Source organism: Tursiops truncatus, chromosome 14 (genome assembly GCF_011762595.2).
Source record: "Tursiops truncatus isolate mTurTru1 chromosome 14, mTurTru1.mat.Y, whole genome shotgun sequence".
Lineage (NCBI taxonomy): Eukaryota > Metazoa > Chordata > Mammalia > Artiodactyla > Delphinidae > Tursiops > Tursiops truncatus.
Genome location: NC_047047.1, coordinates 87,741,545 through 87,759,495, shown reverse-complemented (window position 1 = coordinate 87,759,495; position 17,951 = coordinate 87,741,545). Strand labels below are relative to the sequence as shown.

The following is a 17,951-nucleotide window of genomic DNA, read 5'->3' as shown; positions in this document are numbered from 1 at the left end:
TGAACTTTTTAAGATGTATAGCTTCTTAGCTTTCTGGTCGTGTCTTTCATTTAGGTCTGAGGCGGTATACCTTGTAGGCTCGAGTTAAGCAAACTAAAGGAATGTGTTCAGTTTGCTTTAAATAGCACTCAGAGATGCCCTTTACAGAGAGCTGAGTGATAACATTTACGTTAAAAAGGAAGGCATTCAGGAGAGTAAGTACCTGCCAATCAAATGTTTCCTGAAAAAGATAGGAAATTAGGACCATGTTTTAAGTTAAACCCCTGTAGTCAACATTTCTAAATTAGATAAGAAACACTAAGAAAGGTTCTTCTAACTTTTATTTGTTGTAATGTTTTCCTACATTTATGAACAGCTATTTTTGTTTACATAGCTAAATGAGGGTGGGTAGCTATTTAATGAGTAATGGTCCCATAAATGTCTTCAGATTACTGTAGGACTCATTGCATATTCTTACGCATAAAATACAGCTTTTCTGCTGGGCTTAGTGTTTCTGAGACAGAAGTTTCTCTTGGACTTTTCCCCTGAGGACACACCTCCCTGTAGTTCACACTTAAAGCCTGTCTTCTCTGGATTTATTTACCAAAGCTGGTGGGACAATAGACCAAATTGGTGTTTTTGTCTCCAAGAATAATTTGCCATTTGAAATTGGATTTCTGTTGGCACAAGCAAAACTAGCAAAGTGTCCCGGGGGATCCTTTTTGTCGTGAATCAGAGACTCTTCCAAGACTGTACCAAAAGTCAGCCTATGTACACGGGCACCGAATTGAATCTCAGAGACAGAGTTTGGGTAAAGTAGGAAAGAAGAGCTTTATTGCTTTGCCTGGCAAAGTGGGCCACAGCGGGCTAATGCCCTCAAAACAGTGTGTCCTGACCTGGAGGCGGTAGTGCGGAGTCTTATGGTCCAGAGGCAGGGCTGCTGGAAAGTATCAGGGTGCCTGCAGGGCTTGCATTCCTTCAATCCAGAGGTTTCAGGTGGTCTGCGATGGGCTCCTGTGGTTCTCAAGGTTCCGGAACTGTGACCTTCTCTGTGGAATGAAGAGTACTAACATCTTCCATTTGTTGGGGGTTTTAGTTCTGCAGAAGAACTCAAAGACATTGTTATGTGTATCCCTTGAGGGGAACCAGGGCCCTGCCCCAAGGCTGCACTATTGTTTCCTGACGGCTCCTCCCTTGTCTCCGCATCCCCTCCCTTCCCTGATTAGCAACTGTTTGAACCTGCCCTTTGGAACTCGGGGAGGGTCTTGGAGGCTGAATGCTGCCTATTTCCTACAAACAGGAAACGGGGAGCACAGAAAGGCTTCCAGGCCCCCGGAGCCCCACGGGCCCTGCTCCGCTTCAGGAGCACAGGAGAGAGTGCCCTGCAGGTGGAGCCCTTCCTTCAGTTTCTCCATGTCCTGTCACAGAGGGGAGGCGTCCCGTCCCCGACTTCCCAAACACGTCATGCATGGTCAGTGGTTTGGGACAGTCACGTGCGGGCACACGTGAATGCCCATTGCCCTGAGGCCTGAGCAGCTCTCCCAGGACCTGAACTTGACGCATTTGGAGCGTACTCTGCGTTTCTGCGGCTGTACCTGACTGCCAGGCCGTCTGGGAAGGGCACCAGTCTGGAAACCGAAGCGTGTTCTGTTTTGTTTAGAAATTTAACTCCTCTTTCCCACTGACTCACAAGAGAGAATCAAGAAGGTTCAGGGGAAGTTAAAACTATCTGAGGAGCAAAACTCCCAACACAAAGGACATGGAACGAATCATGGTTCAAAGGCAGTGGAGTGATTTCGCTTTGGTTTTATCTTAGTGAAATTTGGTCATATATGAAGCCACGTTTGTGTGATATCAGTCTTGGTGGCCTTAGGTGAATCAAACCTGGATTCTAATCCCACCTAATCCCTTCTCTGGTGGTGCAGTTGGAACACATTAACACCTGAGCCCTAGTTTCTTAATCTATAAGAGAAGAAAGTTGCAAAGGGTAATCTGAAGTCTTTTTTTAACTTAAAAATTTCTATATAACTTTGAATTTACTTAAGGGCTTGAATTTGTTTATCCGGAAAGAAACATCAGAGACAGGCCTCACTATGTGAGGTTGTAAAAGAACTAACCCCTGCCCCAATTGCCGAGATTTCAGTAGAGGATGCTTTCACATTTTCTCCAAAAACTAAACATTTTGTATGCATTATAGGAGTTTAGATTTATGGTGTTGGGCCCTATTTAAAAACAGGAAGGATTTTTTCTCATTTTGAACAATTAATTATTGATTTTGGTATGTAGCAAAAAATAATATTGGATAAATAAGAAAAAAATAAAGATATTGACAACCACTGAAACTGACAAAAACCAAAGAAAACAGAATTAGAAGGATAATACAAAAGGCATAAGTATAGATTTTTAGACTCTTATATCTGATAAGTAAAATGACTGTGTAATTTGTCATCCAAACTGGGACACTTCTTTCTGGGATGGAGACTGACCTAAAAGTAACACTAAGACAACAGGAGTAACTTTAGAATCATCCCAGGAAAACCAGGACATGTGTTCACCCTGCGAAAACAGCAAGAATCTATTTTCCAAAATAAATTTCTTCCCGAAAACCTGAATTAAAGGAAATATGGGCACCTTAATCACCAAATCCAAAAGAGGCTTAAATAATTCAAGTTATTCTAGCTTTTTCTGTGAAAAGGAACAGAGCAGTTGTACAATTATTATCTGATGGACAAGTAGGTGTTCATAAAATTATAATATACATTTCTTGGATTATGTAATAAGCCATAGAAAATTCATAAGGTGAAATTTAAAATTAGCTTCCCTTAAAATTATTTATGAACTGCATATACCTAAAAAAGATTCCTAAAGCAGCCAGTGTTTCCATAATAGATAAGCGATAACTTATTTCTTTGCTAATTAATATAGGCAGAATTAAATTACATATGGAATTTCATTAACTTCACATCCGCTTTATAGATGTTTCAGGTTATTAACAATCTGTGTGTTTCCATCTTGGCCAGAAAAGGAGTTCCTAGTTCGGTAGGTAACTCCCGTTGGATGCTGTGCCCAGCACTGTATTAACCAGATGTGGGAAGGAGAAGCAGCAGAATAAGACACTGCCCCAGCCCTGGAGGAGGAAGACGGCAGGACCGAGGGGCGGGGGGGGGGGGGGGCTCCACAACCAGTGTCTGTGTCTCCAGAGAAACAGGCAACGCTCAGCTGAGTGCGAATCAGATGGAAAATCTCTCCCTTGACAAATTGTCCGCACAGAGGAACGCTGGCTGCTGCTGTGCTAGAAAAAGAATCCCAGCTCCTCCAGGTCAGCCTAGAAGTTACCCTTCCAGCTTTCTACTCACCCTCGACCAGTCTATAATGTGAATCTAATCTACCCGTCCATCCGTCATATCTATCTACCTCTCTACCTATCATCTATCTATCTACCTATCTATCTGTCATCTAGCTAGCTAGCTAGCTACCTATCATCTATCTATCTATATCTATCTATCATCTATCTATCATCTATCTATAATCTGTCATCTAGCTAGCTAGCTAGCTACCTATCATCTATCTATCTATCTATTTATATCTATCATCTATCTATCATCTATCTGTAATCTGTCATCTAGCTAGCTAGCTACCTATCTATCTATCTATCTATATCTATCTATCATCTATCTATCATCTATCTATCTATCATCTATATATCTAATCATTAGCTATCTCTCATCTATCTATCTATATCTATCTATCATCTATCATCTATCTATCATCTATATATCTTATCATTAGCTATCTCTCATCTATCTATATCTATCTATCATCTATCTATCTATCATTAGCTATCTCTCATCTATCTAACTATCCATCTATCATCTATCTACATTTCCCTGTCTGTGCATATTACAGCCCTGTCTTAAATTAAGCTCCCGTGTATCAGGTTCCAGCACATCATTCATCCCTTGTGGAATCTACGCTGCAGTCTGTGACTAAGTATTTCATGAAGAGAAAGAGGACCATGGGAGACTTGTCAGCATTTGAATATATGATTTAAAAATAAAGGAAAACCCAGCAGAGTTTGTCCTCCCTACAGCCCCCTTTGAGACCCAAAGCTGAAGCTTGGTCTCTTCGGAGTTCTTGGCGGAGAGAAGAACGTGTTTACAGGTTTTAGGGACCCTCACGCCGCACTGCTAGAGACCCGCTTGGGGCTGTTTTCTTCCCATTACTTAGTTCCTCATCCGGGTGGCGCTTTCTGTTCCCACCAGCCCTCACTAGCTTAGTAGTTTGAAAGCATCTTAGTAAGATTCCTGGTACTAGATATAGTATCAAAGCGGCTGACTTAAAAATGTGCAATAATTTAGAATTTAAACAATTTCCTGTGCTTTCTAGAAATGCTGGTTCCACACTTTGAGGGTAATCAGTAAAACAAAAGGCTTCCAGTCCGCCAACCTGGTGGATACAATACGCAGGTCCTCCCTGCTGTGATTGTTTAACTTCCCATAAAGTCACAGGTAGTGATAGATGAAGAGCCACACATGGGTTCTTTCAAGAAATTTTAGGGGACGAGCCCTCCCTGCCAATCCTGCGGGTGTGGAGTAGATACAGGTAAAGACACAGGTCTCATCCTCAGAGAGCATGTGGTCTAACGCAGACCCAGAGGGAAGCAGTGTGAGAGCCCCAGAAAAGACAGCCCTGATCCTGCTTAGAGATGCCGAGAGGATCTGACATCATGTGATGCTGAGTATCGCCGTGCAAACGGCTGCATCTGCCTCAAAATAGGCGTGTGCAGCGGCCTCCGTCCACTTCTGAAGATAAGGACGTGAAACGCAGTCCTTGACGGGCCTGGTGTAGCCTGACGTCCAGAGCTCCTGCCCCCAGAGCTGCTTTCACTGAGTGTCACCTGTGGTCCCCACCCCACTACTGAGAAGGCAGCCCTCTCAGAAATAGGATAACGGGGTGAATATTGTCCAGAACCACAGGATGTCTCATGAGCGCTGATAAATGCACTAAGAAAAAAATATACCCATGCTGCTAACCATGCCGTTTGAGACCTACAGTGATGACTGGTTTGTAAAACGTTACCAAACACCCACTGCCCCTGGGTGATGCTCAGCAAGGTGGTCTCGTACCAACTTAAGGCAGCTAGGACGGCCTCTTCATGCCCCACGTCCCGTCTGCATGGAACAGAGGCTGATCTCTGAACAAATCCCTGGTTTTCACTGTGTAAAACCCAATCCAGTTGCAATTCATGGTTTTTAGTAACCGAGCTTAAGTGGATCCTGTCTTCTATACATATACAAATCACTGTGCTCGTGCAGTGGTGAGTGTGGAATTCGAACCACCCATTGACTTCGTGTTCATTGTAGAACATCAAGGAGCTGCTGAACTAGCTAGAGAAAATGAAGTGTTTCTTCCCCCAAATATGCAGAGAACTCTTAAGACTCAGCAGTAAGAAAACAAATAACCCGATGAAAATGAAGCTCGTTTTAATCACGGAAATTGAGCGCGTCTTATGGTTTACAGCAGTATTAATGCTACTGTCATAATGAACAAAAGTGTATCTGTGTGATCCTACCGGGCAAAAAGGAGAAAAGTCAATCAGACATTTTTAAGTAACGTGTGTAATCAGTTTCAAATCCACAAGATATTCAAGCACTCAGTGCTATTTGTGTTGTTTCCGCAGAGTCCTGATTCCATCCGAGCAGTGTGTTACTTGCCTCCTGCCTGCTAGTACTTTGGGAGGGAGTTTTCTGTGGTACAGCGTTAAATTCTCGAAATTACCATGTGAGGGAATCCTAGTCCCATTTTATGACGAGAAAACGGACCCAGAAACATTAAACGAGTCCAAGGACACATGAAATAAGGTTGTCTTGTATACTAATAATAAAACTCTCTGTTTTAACATTAAAACTGTATCACATTGATGTGACCCTAAGTCTTCACAAGACAATAGCTAAACCGAGAGGGAACAGACAAGTCCATGAGCCAGTGGAATATTTGGGTTACCTTCCGAAGCTCTGTATCTAGGGCACTGATGCGCTAGACAACTTCTACTCAACACCTGGACTGGTTAGCTGTGGCTGCCACTCTCCGTAGAATGATGCTCTTTAATTTTCTCTTTTCCATCACCAGGAACACTGTGGAAATAGGATTTTTGTAAAATTTTACCCGGCATCTTGACCTGGGAAGTCTTTCACCAGGCGTGAGTGAAAGCTGTCAGTGATTTAGCAAGTAAAAATGGAAAGGAAATGACCTACCTTGAGCCCCCGCGGCTCGAGTCACTTCACGCGGCTGCAGTGAGGGCGCTTCCCGAGGGCTGCGGTCCCCAGACCTGGAGGGCAGCCCCTTCAGACAGCGCAGAGGATGTTCATCCCCTAAAGCCCTCGGCCTGTCTATGATAGTTTACTACTAAGTTTGCTTAAATGTGCAAAGTACGTGTCACATTACAGTTTTAGCTGAGACAACACGGGGATTTGACCTTAGTACTAGTTTAAATTCATGCACTCAATTTTTAAATTGTATTACTATTTCTGTTAACTTTTTAACCATATTCTGATATGTTGTAGTTTGCATTTTGTGTCACTAGATAGTCAGTGCCAGTTGTGGGAATCTAATATTGTTGTGTTATTTTCACTGTTGTTAGGAAGTTGAACTGTAAAGAAACAATCATTTCTCCCACGTGTATTAACGATATATTTACTACAGAAATGGAAAATACAATAGTTGCTTTTGCAACCTCATAGACAGATTACAAATACTAACCCCTGATAGGATGTAATTAAATACCGTGGTTGTAAAAATCTACGTATGGGAGGCACAAGTGTGAGGCAGCTGAGACGTCCAGCATTGGCCCAAACTAAGAGAACTGAGAAGCTCAAATTTCGAGCCTGGCCCAGTGCAGAAGCCTGGACGTTTGACCCCAGATATTACACATCTTTGTGGCGTCCACTTGATCGGAGGTTGGACGTGGCTGAGGGCTCCCCCGTCCCTGTCTGCGGCCCGTGGTGTGTTGCTTGCTCTCTCCGCCCCGGTGGCCCTGTGCTTCTCCTAAGGCCTGGTTGTTAATTCTGAGGGTTTTGCTCCACAGGTCGTCCACGTGGGGTGGGTCAGCGAGAGACTGGGAGGGGCCAGCTCCTCTCAAACCTTCAGATCCAAGTTCCTGGCCCTGAAGGGCTCGTCCTTCTACGTCTTCACCTCTCCTCCGGTAAGCAGGCCTCCGGGGTTCTGGGAGGGATGCCGACGAGGCCATTCTTGTAAGAGAAGCAAGGATCTGATCTAGCGCTTGGAAGAGGCCAGAGAGGGTGCACGACCAGCTGGCCGTCCTCCTCCGCCCCTACGTACGCAGATGGAAAGGGCTCCTGTGTGGACCCGCTGGCTTTTCTTAGTCTAAATCCATAAATCAACCAGTCCATGGTTTTCCTTCCATCGAACAGCCGTTAAGACATTAGAGTGTTTTCCTGCTTAAAATAGCTGGCTGGGACGTGGGGATGTAAAGGCTTAGTCAGATGTCTTAGAGCATCACATATATAGCTGAAGAATCCAGAAAACAAACAAAACAGAAGAAAACCCTTCTGTTAAGACATTTCTAATTTAACGGTCAAATAATGAAACTTCAAAAGCTATTTTTCCCTCATACCTTCCAAGTTTTATAAAAATAAACAAACAGCCTGATGTAGTAGGGCCCATGATAGAAATTTAACGGTGAATGCTACAGTTTACAATTCATTTTCTAATTCCTACCAGCGCCATTTTCCCAAAACTGGCCAAATGTAATGCGTGTGCCCTGCCTCCAAGTTTGTCAATTAAAGCAATTTCACCTTGTGTGAGTCCAAACATCAGAGCTGCAAAAAGCAGCAGAACCTGATAGCTTCAGGCGTCTAAACAGTTCGATGCCGTTTACTACCGTGCTGTTACTTTTCTGCCATTACAGATAAATAAAGGGATTTCCTTCCTTCTAAGGCTGAATGCTGTGCCCTTGTCTGCACACAGCACATCTTCTTTATCCGCCCATCCATCAGTGGACACTGTGACTGTGTCGTGTCCTGTTGCTGTGAGCGGTGCTGTGATGAACATGCGGGGGCAGGGGTCTCGAGGCTCACGTTTCATTTCCTTTGGGTGAATGTGCAGAAGTGGGATTGCTGGATCGTACGGCAGTTCTGTGTTTAATCTCTCTGAGGAACGTCCGTACCATCTCCACAGCGGCTGCACCATTCTACATTCTCACCAACAGTGCGCGAGGGTCCCTTTGCTCACACCCTCACAGCACGTGTCCTCTCTGACTTTGGAGGGAAGGATGCGTTTATGGCAAACACGGGGGTGATACTTTCTTGGGTGTTTTCTCATCTTCAGATTCATCAAGTTGTATACGTTAAATTTGTATAGCTTTCTGAACGTCAATCACACCTCAATAAATGGTTTAAGAAAAGATTGACAGAGACCTTGCGCACAGGGTAGGAGAATTCCTACGTAGCCTCCCTCCAGGTTTCTGAGGGCTGACCCCGTACAGAACTGTGGTCTGTTTGCTGAAACTGAAGGATTACCAGTGACACAACACTGGGAACTAAAGCACGGATGCCACCAGACCTCACCATTCTTCCCACGGACTTCTTTTCTCTCCCCAGGACCCAGGCCAGTATTCCACCAGGGACTCGAGCTTTTCATAAACCAAGGCTGTGAATTTACTGATGCTGGAGGGTTATCTACAGATTTGCATCATAATTGAGTTCTTCTCAAATGCAATAATGTTATTTAGCCTTTGTTGCTAAATGTAACTTTCTATGGTTTTGTCTAACAAAGTAAACATGAGAATAACCACAGACAACCCCGATGGCCTCACTTCTGGCTACAGCAGTGAGTGACGTGGAAGGCGGCTGGGGCGTGACTGGTGCATCAGGGAGGGGCATCGAGAATCAGTACCGTGAGGCTCCAAGCAGAGGGGCCTCCCGCTGGCCTGTGACAGTTGGGAGAGGAGGAAAGGGTCACCCTACCTGCACCCGATGTACCTGGAAGGAGGGTTCCCCCCTGCAGAACTGGGGGAGGAAGTGACTGATGTCCCAGGTCACACGCCTGAGAGTTCTCCTATTTTTTCTTTTCTTGTTAATTAATATTCTCAGGGTATAAGTTTTCCCTACATAGTACAACATTCTAAATTATGAGAAATGCTTTAAATATTTAATCAGATTTCTGTACCTGTTACAGTGAAAGACAATTTCATCCACTTCCCATGGCAGTGTCAATTTCATGGACAGAAATTCTCATCTGGGGCTCAGGGGATCTCCACAGCACCATATGGATAATGCCATCTGTATTAACACCAGGCTTGGCTTGTTTACTTTAAAATCCCAGGGCCCATCTTGCATCGATCCGTGTCACCAGCAGCATATATCATGCGAATCAATTGCTGACCTCAGCTGCTCGGGTTTGCCCGGAGCAGGCCTTCTGCTGCCGTAAATATCGTTCCTCGAAGTTTGAAATCTGCTCAGCTCTCTGCTCTGGCCTGGCCGAGGGCTGAGTCCTCCCCAGGTGCCCCCGTCGGGGCCGGGGTCCCTCCCCGCCCGGCTTCCCCGGCACCGGTGAGCAGCTTTCACAATCTACTCCCCCCTTTCCTTTGGTTTGGCGACAACGTCTTCTGCGTTACGGGTATTCTAGGCACACACGGGATGCCCCGCGTCTTTTCACAGACGCCTGCCCCCCGATTCTGGGTGCAGCTGGTGGAGGTGCTCAGGTGACCCTCAGAGATGGAAAGGGCCGCGCGAGGAACCCTGGTTTCCTCCGTGAACCGAGGTGAACTGGCCCAGTTCTTACCAGTAAATTGAGGTTTGGGTGAATCCAGTGCTGGGCTGGCGGCCGCTCCTTGGATTGCCCGTTAGCGTCTGTGCCCTGGGAGATTTCGCTTACTTTGCACATAATCCTAGCAAAGCCACTCCACTTCCCTGCAGCTGGACGTGAGCCTCCCGTGTGAGCTTCTAGTTACATGTGGCCATCAGCCCCGTATCGCGAACGTTCTGGAAATCCGGAGATTGCCGGTTCTGGATTATGTGGGATCCGGCAGCATATTGTCTCTTCTGCGGGGCCCGTTCAGAAGGTGTTTGCAGAAAGCAGGTGCTTTGCAGGAAATGCTTGTCTGTCTGTCTGTCTATCACTCTCTCTGTCTCTCTGCCCACTCTTCTCTCTGCCCAAGGTCTCCTCCCTTACCTGATTTCTAATTCCACTGAGACAGAGTTGCATCTCTGATATGGAGAAAGGGCGGCGTTACCCTGTAGTAAAGAAACACCTGTGAAAGAAGCCAGTCACAAAAGACCGCATATTGTATGATTTCATGTATAGGAAGTATCTAGAGCAGGCAAATCCACAGAAACAGGAAGTAGCTTAGTGGCGGCCTACGGCTGCGAGGGTGGAGAAGGACGGAGGGTGGCAGCGAAACGGCACAAGATTTCTTGGGGGGACGATGAAAATCTTCTGCATTGCCTGTGGTGAGAGTTGCACAACTGTGAGCATACTAAAAACATTGAATTGCACAATTTAAAAAAAAAAAAGAAGAAAGGAACACCTGCCCTCTCGTCTTTTCCTATAACTGACATCTCCTTCTCCCAATAAAGGCGTTTCCTGGCAGGCACATCTTTCATTAACTCGCATTCCTAACAGTTTCTGCAGGAGACACTTTCCACCCCGCCCCCATCTCTTCTCAGAGTCATCAGCAGCAACATCTTTTGATAATTATAGTTTTGTCGACATCAAAAAAAGAGGGAGGCCTTTTTTATATGTTTATCTCATGCCGTTACTTGTAAAGGAAAAGCAAGACCCCAGGGGAGTCTGGAAGTGATGTCCAGGATGCAGACCTGTGAGACTGAATGAGCCCCGCGTTCATTTACGGATCACACTGGAGTTAGGGTAGCCAGAGGCTAATGTAAGTTTTTCGCATCCATTCAAACTTGCCCGCTCGCAGATTAGAGTCTCACATCACTGAAATATGGAAACTGTCTTGTCCTGAAGAAAGCCTGTAGTTTCGCACTCTGATTTTTAGGTGTGAATATAAAATCGTACATCCCATCAGTATAGCACGTTGCAGCCTCTGAAGCCCTAGAACGCAGCAGAATTTAAGAAGCCCACTGAGACATGCACACAGGTGCAGACCACTCGGTGCCTGTGGCTGTGGTTCCAGCCATGTGGGGATGCCACTGGCGCCCCAGACGGAGCCCCACGGGGGGCACAGTAGTGAGCGCTGGGGGTTCCTGAGCCGGAGACATCTAGAGATGCCCCAAGGAGATTTTCAAGTAGAGTTAGGTACCCTTGTTTCTAGTGCAGGGACGACATCTGTCTGGCAGGATGGAGTTTGGAGGCATCAGTACGTAGATGGTCCTTAATGCTGCGAGGCCAGATGAGCCTCCGTGTCATCTCACTGGATTCTGCATGGTCACAAGTTGCAGAAGCCATCTGCTTCTCCTGAATCTGCATAATTTCTATTTTCCAGGGTAATCAATACTAGTAATTCCCAGGAAGAAATGAAAGGATGAAGCCAGTAGTATTTATAAATATTCGCTCCAGAAATTAGACTGAGTTGATTTATTTGTGTACTTCCTGATGTCTTCATATAATTTTAAAATTTCCTTACTAAATATCACCTATAAGCAAGTACAAAGTAAATGGCTACTTGAGAGGTGCTGTGAGATTGAAAGATGGCTTATGGAGAATTCCTCTCTGTTAGTAAACGCCGCAAACCAATTTGTTGATTTTCCGCCGTCCTGGGAGCTTCTTAATGTGGCTCCGTTGAATCTAGCATCACGCCGAACATGAAGAAGATGCCCCTTGGTTACTGGTTGGATAGTCTGTAAAGTGAATATTAAGTATTTAAATAAATGTCTAATACATCTATTAATATAAATATTTAATAATAAGCATTAGAGCTCTGTGGCTGAGCTTTGGAAATATCATCAAATCCTCTAAAGAGAATACAGTTGACCCTTGAGCAATGCAGGATTTAGGGGCTCTGACCCTCCACACAGTGGAAAAATCAGCATAACTTATAATCCACCCTCCTTATATGCAGTTCCTCTGTACCCACGGTTCTGCATCCGCAGATTCAACCAACCTCAGATCACATAGTGTTTACTACATGCATTTACTGTTGAAAAAAATCCACGTAAAAGTAGACCCACGCGCTTCAAACCCGTGCTGTTCAGAGGTCAACTGTACAGAGGAAAAATCAACCCTTTAGATTTGGGGGCGGGTGAGGGCAGTAAAGCCAACAGATCTCAAAACAGTTCGTGATGGAAACCCTCAAATAACCACGAGCAAATTCCACGAGAAGCAAAGACACTACATTAGGATCTTGCCAGCCTTTGCAGCTTAAAGGAAGCCGTGGGGTGAGGGCTCGTGCATGAGGCCCCCATCCAGGTGCCCGCAGAGGCGGAGCCTTCAGCCCGTGCACTTGCTAGCCCTAGTTCTGCACGGCGAGTTCTCAGGTGTGGAAGTTTCCCTGCCGGAGACAGTGTGATGTGGACGCTCCATCTCCCAGACTTTTGGAAAGATTTCCAGGAGTTCATTCATATCATTTAAGGTAAAAATGCTAGCAGTTCCATTTCTATTTTAATTAAATAAAGAAAACAAGTATGTAAATATTTTCCTATTAAAGTCAAGTGTTTTGAGAACGTTTGAGTACACAGTGTTAGTACATACAAGAGTTAGGTAGAGGTCAGAAAGGTATGGACCACAAAAATTTCCAAAGTCAGCATGAAGGCAGGATTCTCATGGCTCCTTTTGGGGTGTGTGTGTGTGTGTGTGTGTGTGTGTGTGTGTGTGTGTGTGTAGATGTGTGTGTAGATGTGTGTGTGTGTTACCATAGTATACAGTTTAGCACATACCCATTTGCAAAGGTAACCACATGACAATAATTCACCTTGTAATTTGCTTTGAGATGAAAAGGCTGTGTATTAAACACAACATACAAAGACATGAAACATCCTGGGTAATTTTTTTTCAAAGATTTTATTTTTAGAGCAGTTGTAGGATTACAGTAAAATAGAGGGGAAGGCACGGAGATTCCCCTCTACTCCCAGGCCCTACACATCCCCATCATTAACATCCCCCCAGATGGTACGTGTTTTACCAAGGATGAACCTGCGTAGACACCTCTTATCATCACATTCTATGAGTTTCGACAAACGTGCAATGACGTGTGTCCACCATTGTGGTTTAGAGAGTAGTTTCACTGCCCTAAACATCCTCTTCGATCCACCTATTTGTACCTCCCTACCTACCAACACTGACAACCACTAATCTTTTTAATGTGTGCAGTTTTGCCTTTTCCAGAAGGTCAGATGGAGTCATACAGAATGTAGCCTTTTCAGGTTGACTTCCTTCACTTAATAGTATGCATTTAAGTTTCCACCATGTCTTTTCATGACTTGAGAGCTCATTTCTTTTTAGCTCTGAAAAAATATTCCCTTGTCTGATGAACCATAGTTTATTTATCCATTCACCTACTGAAGGACATCTTGGTTGCTTCCAGGTTTGGGCAAGTATGAATAAAGCTGCTATAAACATCCATGTTCAGGATTTTGTTTGGACATAAATTTTCATCACCTTTGGGTAAATACCAAGGAGTGTGATTGATGGATCATATGGTAAGAATATGTTTAGTTTTGTGAGAAACTGTCTTCCAAGGTGGCTGCACCATGTGACATCCCCACCAGCCATGACCGAGAATTCCTGTTGCTCCACATCCCTGCCAGCATTTGGTGCTGTCGGTGTTGGATTTTAGTCATTTTAATAGGTGTGTGGTGGTCTCTCAGTGTTGTTTCAATTTTCATTTCCCTGACAACATATGACATGGAGCACATTTTCACCTGATTATTGACCATCTGCCTGTCTCCTTTGGTGAGGGATCTGTGAAGGTCTTTGGTCCATTTTTACTCAGGTTGTTTTCTTAGTGCTGAGTTTTAAGAGTACTTTGTATATTTTGGTTAACAGTCCTTTATCAGATGTGTCTTTTGAGATTTTTTTCTCCCAGTCTATACCTTGTTTTATTCTCTTAACTTTGTCTTTTTCAGAGCATAAGTTTTTAATTTTAATGAAGTCCAGCTTATCTATTATTTCATGAGTGGTGCCTTTGGTGTTGTATCTAAAAGGGCATCACCACACCCAAGGTCATCTAGGTTTTCTCCTGTGTTATCTTCTAGTTTTTTTATAGTTTTGTATTTTACAGTTAAGTCTATGATCAATTTTGAGTTACTTTTGGTGAAGGGTGTATGATGATGTATGTCTAGATTCATTTTTTGTATTTGTATATCCAGTTGTCCCAGCACCATATGTTGGAAAGACTGTCTTTGCTTCCTTGTTTTGCCTTTGTTCCTTTAGCAAAGATCAGATGAGTCTATTCATCTGTTTCTGGGCTCTCCATTCTGTTCCACAGATCTATTTGTCTTTTCTTTCACTAATACCGCACTGTCTTTATAGTAAATCTTATAGTTAGGTGGTCTCTGGCCTCTGACTTTGCTCTTCTCCTTCAAATGTGTTGCCCGTTTGGGGTCTTTTGCCTCCGTATAACCTTTAGAATCAGCTTGTCAATATCCACAAAATAACTTCCTTGGGATTTGGTTGGGATTGTGTTGCATCTGTAAATCAAGTTGGGAAGAACTGACATCTTGGCCATGTTGAGTTTTCCTGTCCATGAACATAGAATGTCCCTCCATTTGTTTACTTCTTTGATTTTGTTAATCAAAGAAGTTTTGTGGTTTTCCTCATATACATCTCGTATGTTTTTGTTAAACTTATAACTAAGTATTTCATTTTGGGGATGTTAATATGAATGGTAATATGTTTTTAATTTCAAATTCTGATTGTTCACTGTTCACATACAAGAATGTGATTGACTTTTGTATGTAAACCTTATATTCTGCAACCTTGCTATAATTGCTTATTATTTCCAGGAGGTTTTTGGTTTGTTTCATTTGGTCAACTCCTTCAGGTTTTCTACAGAGAAGATCTGCAATCAAAGACGGTTTTATGTCTTCCTTCCCAATCTGTACACCTTTTACATGTGGTTCTTGCCATATAGCACAGCAAGGACTTCCAGTTAGATGGTGAAAAGGGGGCATCCTTGCTCGTTCCTGGTCTTAGTGGGGAAGCTTCGAGTTCCATTCACATGGTTGGAGGTTGTATTTGCCTCACATGGTCTGACGCTCTGTTGTTAAGGTGCGCACATGTTAAGTATTGTTGTGTCTCCTTTGAGAATTGACCGTTCATCTTTATGTAATACACTTTTTATCCCTGATAACATTCCTTATTGTAAAGTGTGCTCTGTAGGAAGGTAATAGTCCTCTACTTCCCTCTGATTAGTGTTAACATGGAATATTTTCTCCATCCACTTGCTGTCAATATATATGTGCTTGGGGGCCACGGTTGGCCCTGTGTCCTCCCCTCTGTTACGCATCCAACAAGAGTTGTTGATTTTCCCACCCGCTCCGCTTCACGCTGATGGTTACTTAGGAGTGGTGATGCGCAAGCTCCTTACATGCAGAACCAGAAACACTGTAACTTTTTAAATAGAGAAAAAAAAATCAAAATGACCTCTACACAATGGCATTGTGCTGACTTAAATCATTTTCCTATACTATCCAGAATAACACAAGCGTATTTGAAAATGGGGCCTGAAAGATTTTATAAGACAATGGAAGTATTTACTCTGCAAAATGTTAGGGAAAAGAGCCGAAGTAGAAAAAGTTGTAAGTGAATGATTGGAAGCTTTGGGCTGTAAACAGAATCTGTTTCCTGGCTGTGGGACCACAGGCACTAACTCACCCTCTATTCAGCACTTTCCTCGGTTTAAGGATGGGGGTGGTAAATGCTAGCTGAATACCTCACAGGATGAAACGGAGCGCTGAGGGACTTAATGTATGCATTCATAAGTGTGTCTGAAACTCCAGCGCATTTGAATTTAACAGAAGAAATTTTACTCTTAATGTTCAGCAACTTCTCCTTGTAAACGCAATACACAAAATATGGCGAGTGAATTTGCACCTAAATATTTGCACATGTTTTTGTCTGACCTTGGATTTTTGTGTCCTCGCACTGGAGGCAAATTGCCCAAATCAGAAACAACCGTATGTTAAGTTTTTAATACATATGTTTACTGATCTCCTTTATTCTGACATGAAATGTGAGGTCGTGGCTGTGAGGGGGACTGCTAATTAGTCACAGCATCTTCCCTCCGACCGGGCCTCACGGGCGGGCCAGTGAGGCTGGTGGGCTCTGTGTACACAGAGGTTTGGGCCACACGGGAGGGGCTCGAAGTCCTTAAGCCTCTCTGAGTTCAGGCAACATAAACAGCTCTCTTGGGAGGGCATGGGAGGCAAGCCTCTGGTCCATTTCTCTTTGGAATGAGAATAAGTGGCTCCAGGGGAGTGAATCTACAAGTGTCCCTGCTGATGTGCTCTCAGACCCCCCCAGCCTGGGTGCCTCACTCCTCCATCCCCGGGCCAGCAGTCTTTGCCAAGAAAGCCCGACCACACTGATGGAGCCTTGTGGCCAACACATTGTGTCAGAATATCTAAATGAACTTTTAAAAGGCCCAGAGAGACTGTGGCAAATAAATTAGGAAAAATTAAAGAGAAAGTCCTGTCTTCAAGGATGGTTTCTGAGCTCCTTCAAGGTGAGGGAAAGGGAGATGTTGAAGGCAACGAGGAAACAGAAGGGAGAAGGGCTGGAAGACAGGAAAGGAGCAGCGTGGGGCGGGGGAAGGCAGTGGGTTTTCTGGGGCTGAGTTACCTACGAAGAGTAAACAGCCGGCGGTGGGGAGTGGTGACCCCAGGTCTGTCCTGTGTGCTGATGCATGCTGGAAAGGCTGCATTAAACCAGGATTCTCTGGCCTTTCTCATGCACTCAGCTCTCCTTCCTTAGCGTGAACTGTCATTTCTGATTTGCAAATTGGAATCTGAGAAATAATGTTTCAGCTACTCATGTTTTCAGACACCATTAAAATGTGTTAAATAACACTTATAAAACCAAGTTTATAGCATCTTATAACATTAACATATAAATTATATAGCAGTTACCTATGAATATGCAAGAAATACTAGAAGTAATTTTAAGGGTGTCAATTAGGGGAGTATATTCTATCATTTAAAATAAAATATTTACCTGGAAAGAAGTAATTTAAGTGAAGATTTGTAGCCTGAAGGCATATTAGACAATTATGCATCTAATATAGAATATCTCTCTGTGTCAGTCCTGGGGCCGCACAAGTGTTCCACAATAATATTAAAATACGCCAGGATACTACATCTGAGGAGCTACACTCTCTGCTCTATTTCACATCAGATGTGGTCAGAAAAATAGAAAATTGTCAAAGCAGAAGGTAATGAAGAGAAAGACCTGCTTTTGAAAATTAATTAATAAACATTGTGTTTTAGGTTTACAGAAAAGTGAGTGGCAGGTAGAGAGCTCAGGCCCCCCATCGTCCCTGTTCTCACCATCCTGCCTTAGTGGGTGTGTGTGTGTCACAGCTGATGACCAGTGCAGGTACATCGTAGTGACTGATGGCTACATGGTCCCCACACAGCTTCCAAAGGCTCTCAGGGTGGAAGTGTTTCCCTTTAAGTCCATGGAAGAAACGGTCCATCCCAGAAGTCCGAGCATCTTCTCAGTGTCAGCTGTGTCTCTGACTGTGGCACATTCTCCTTGAAACAGTCACCATGGCCCAGAGCGTGAGACGCACGGACCGACTCACCTCCGAGGGCACCTCCACCCTGGGCTGAGCAGTCAGCCACCAGGAGCACGGGAGCCGGGCATGGAGAGGGGGTCTTCCAGGGGGGAAAGGAAAGTGACCATCAGCAATGAAAACTAAATGGAAGGGGACAGCTCAAACCACAGATGGCCATGCAGACACACAGATAGTAGCTGCTTAACAGAAGTTAGGAGCGTAGCAGAATGGGTGAGGAGTCTCTAAATTTAACCTAAAATCGGTCCTTAAATTAATG

The 17,951-nt window shown here is 44.2% G+C and overlaps 1 protein-coding gene across 2 annotated transcripts in view; it reads left to right on the top strand.

The window, feature by feature from the left end:
• The window catches only part of SNTG2 (syntrophin gamma 2), a 201,689-nt gene that overhangs the window by 152,691 nt on the left and 31,047 nt on the right, over positions 1-17,951 (top strand). For both annotated transcript variants that reach the window (XM_073791630.1, XM_073791631.1), the window contains exon 12: positions 7,064-7,180. In XM_073791630.1, coding sequence (XP_073647731.1) covers positions 7,064-7,180 — 117 coding nt within the window. The remainder of the gene's footprint in view (positions 1-7,063; positions 7,181-17,951) is intronic.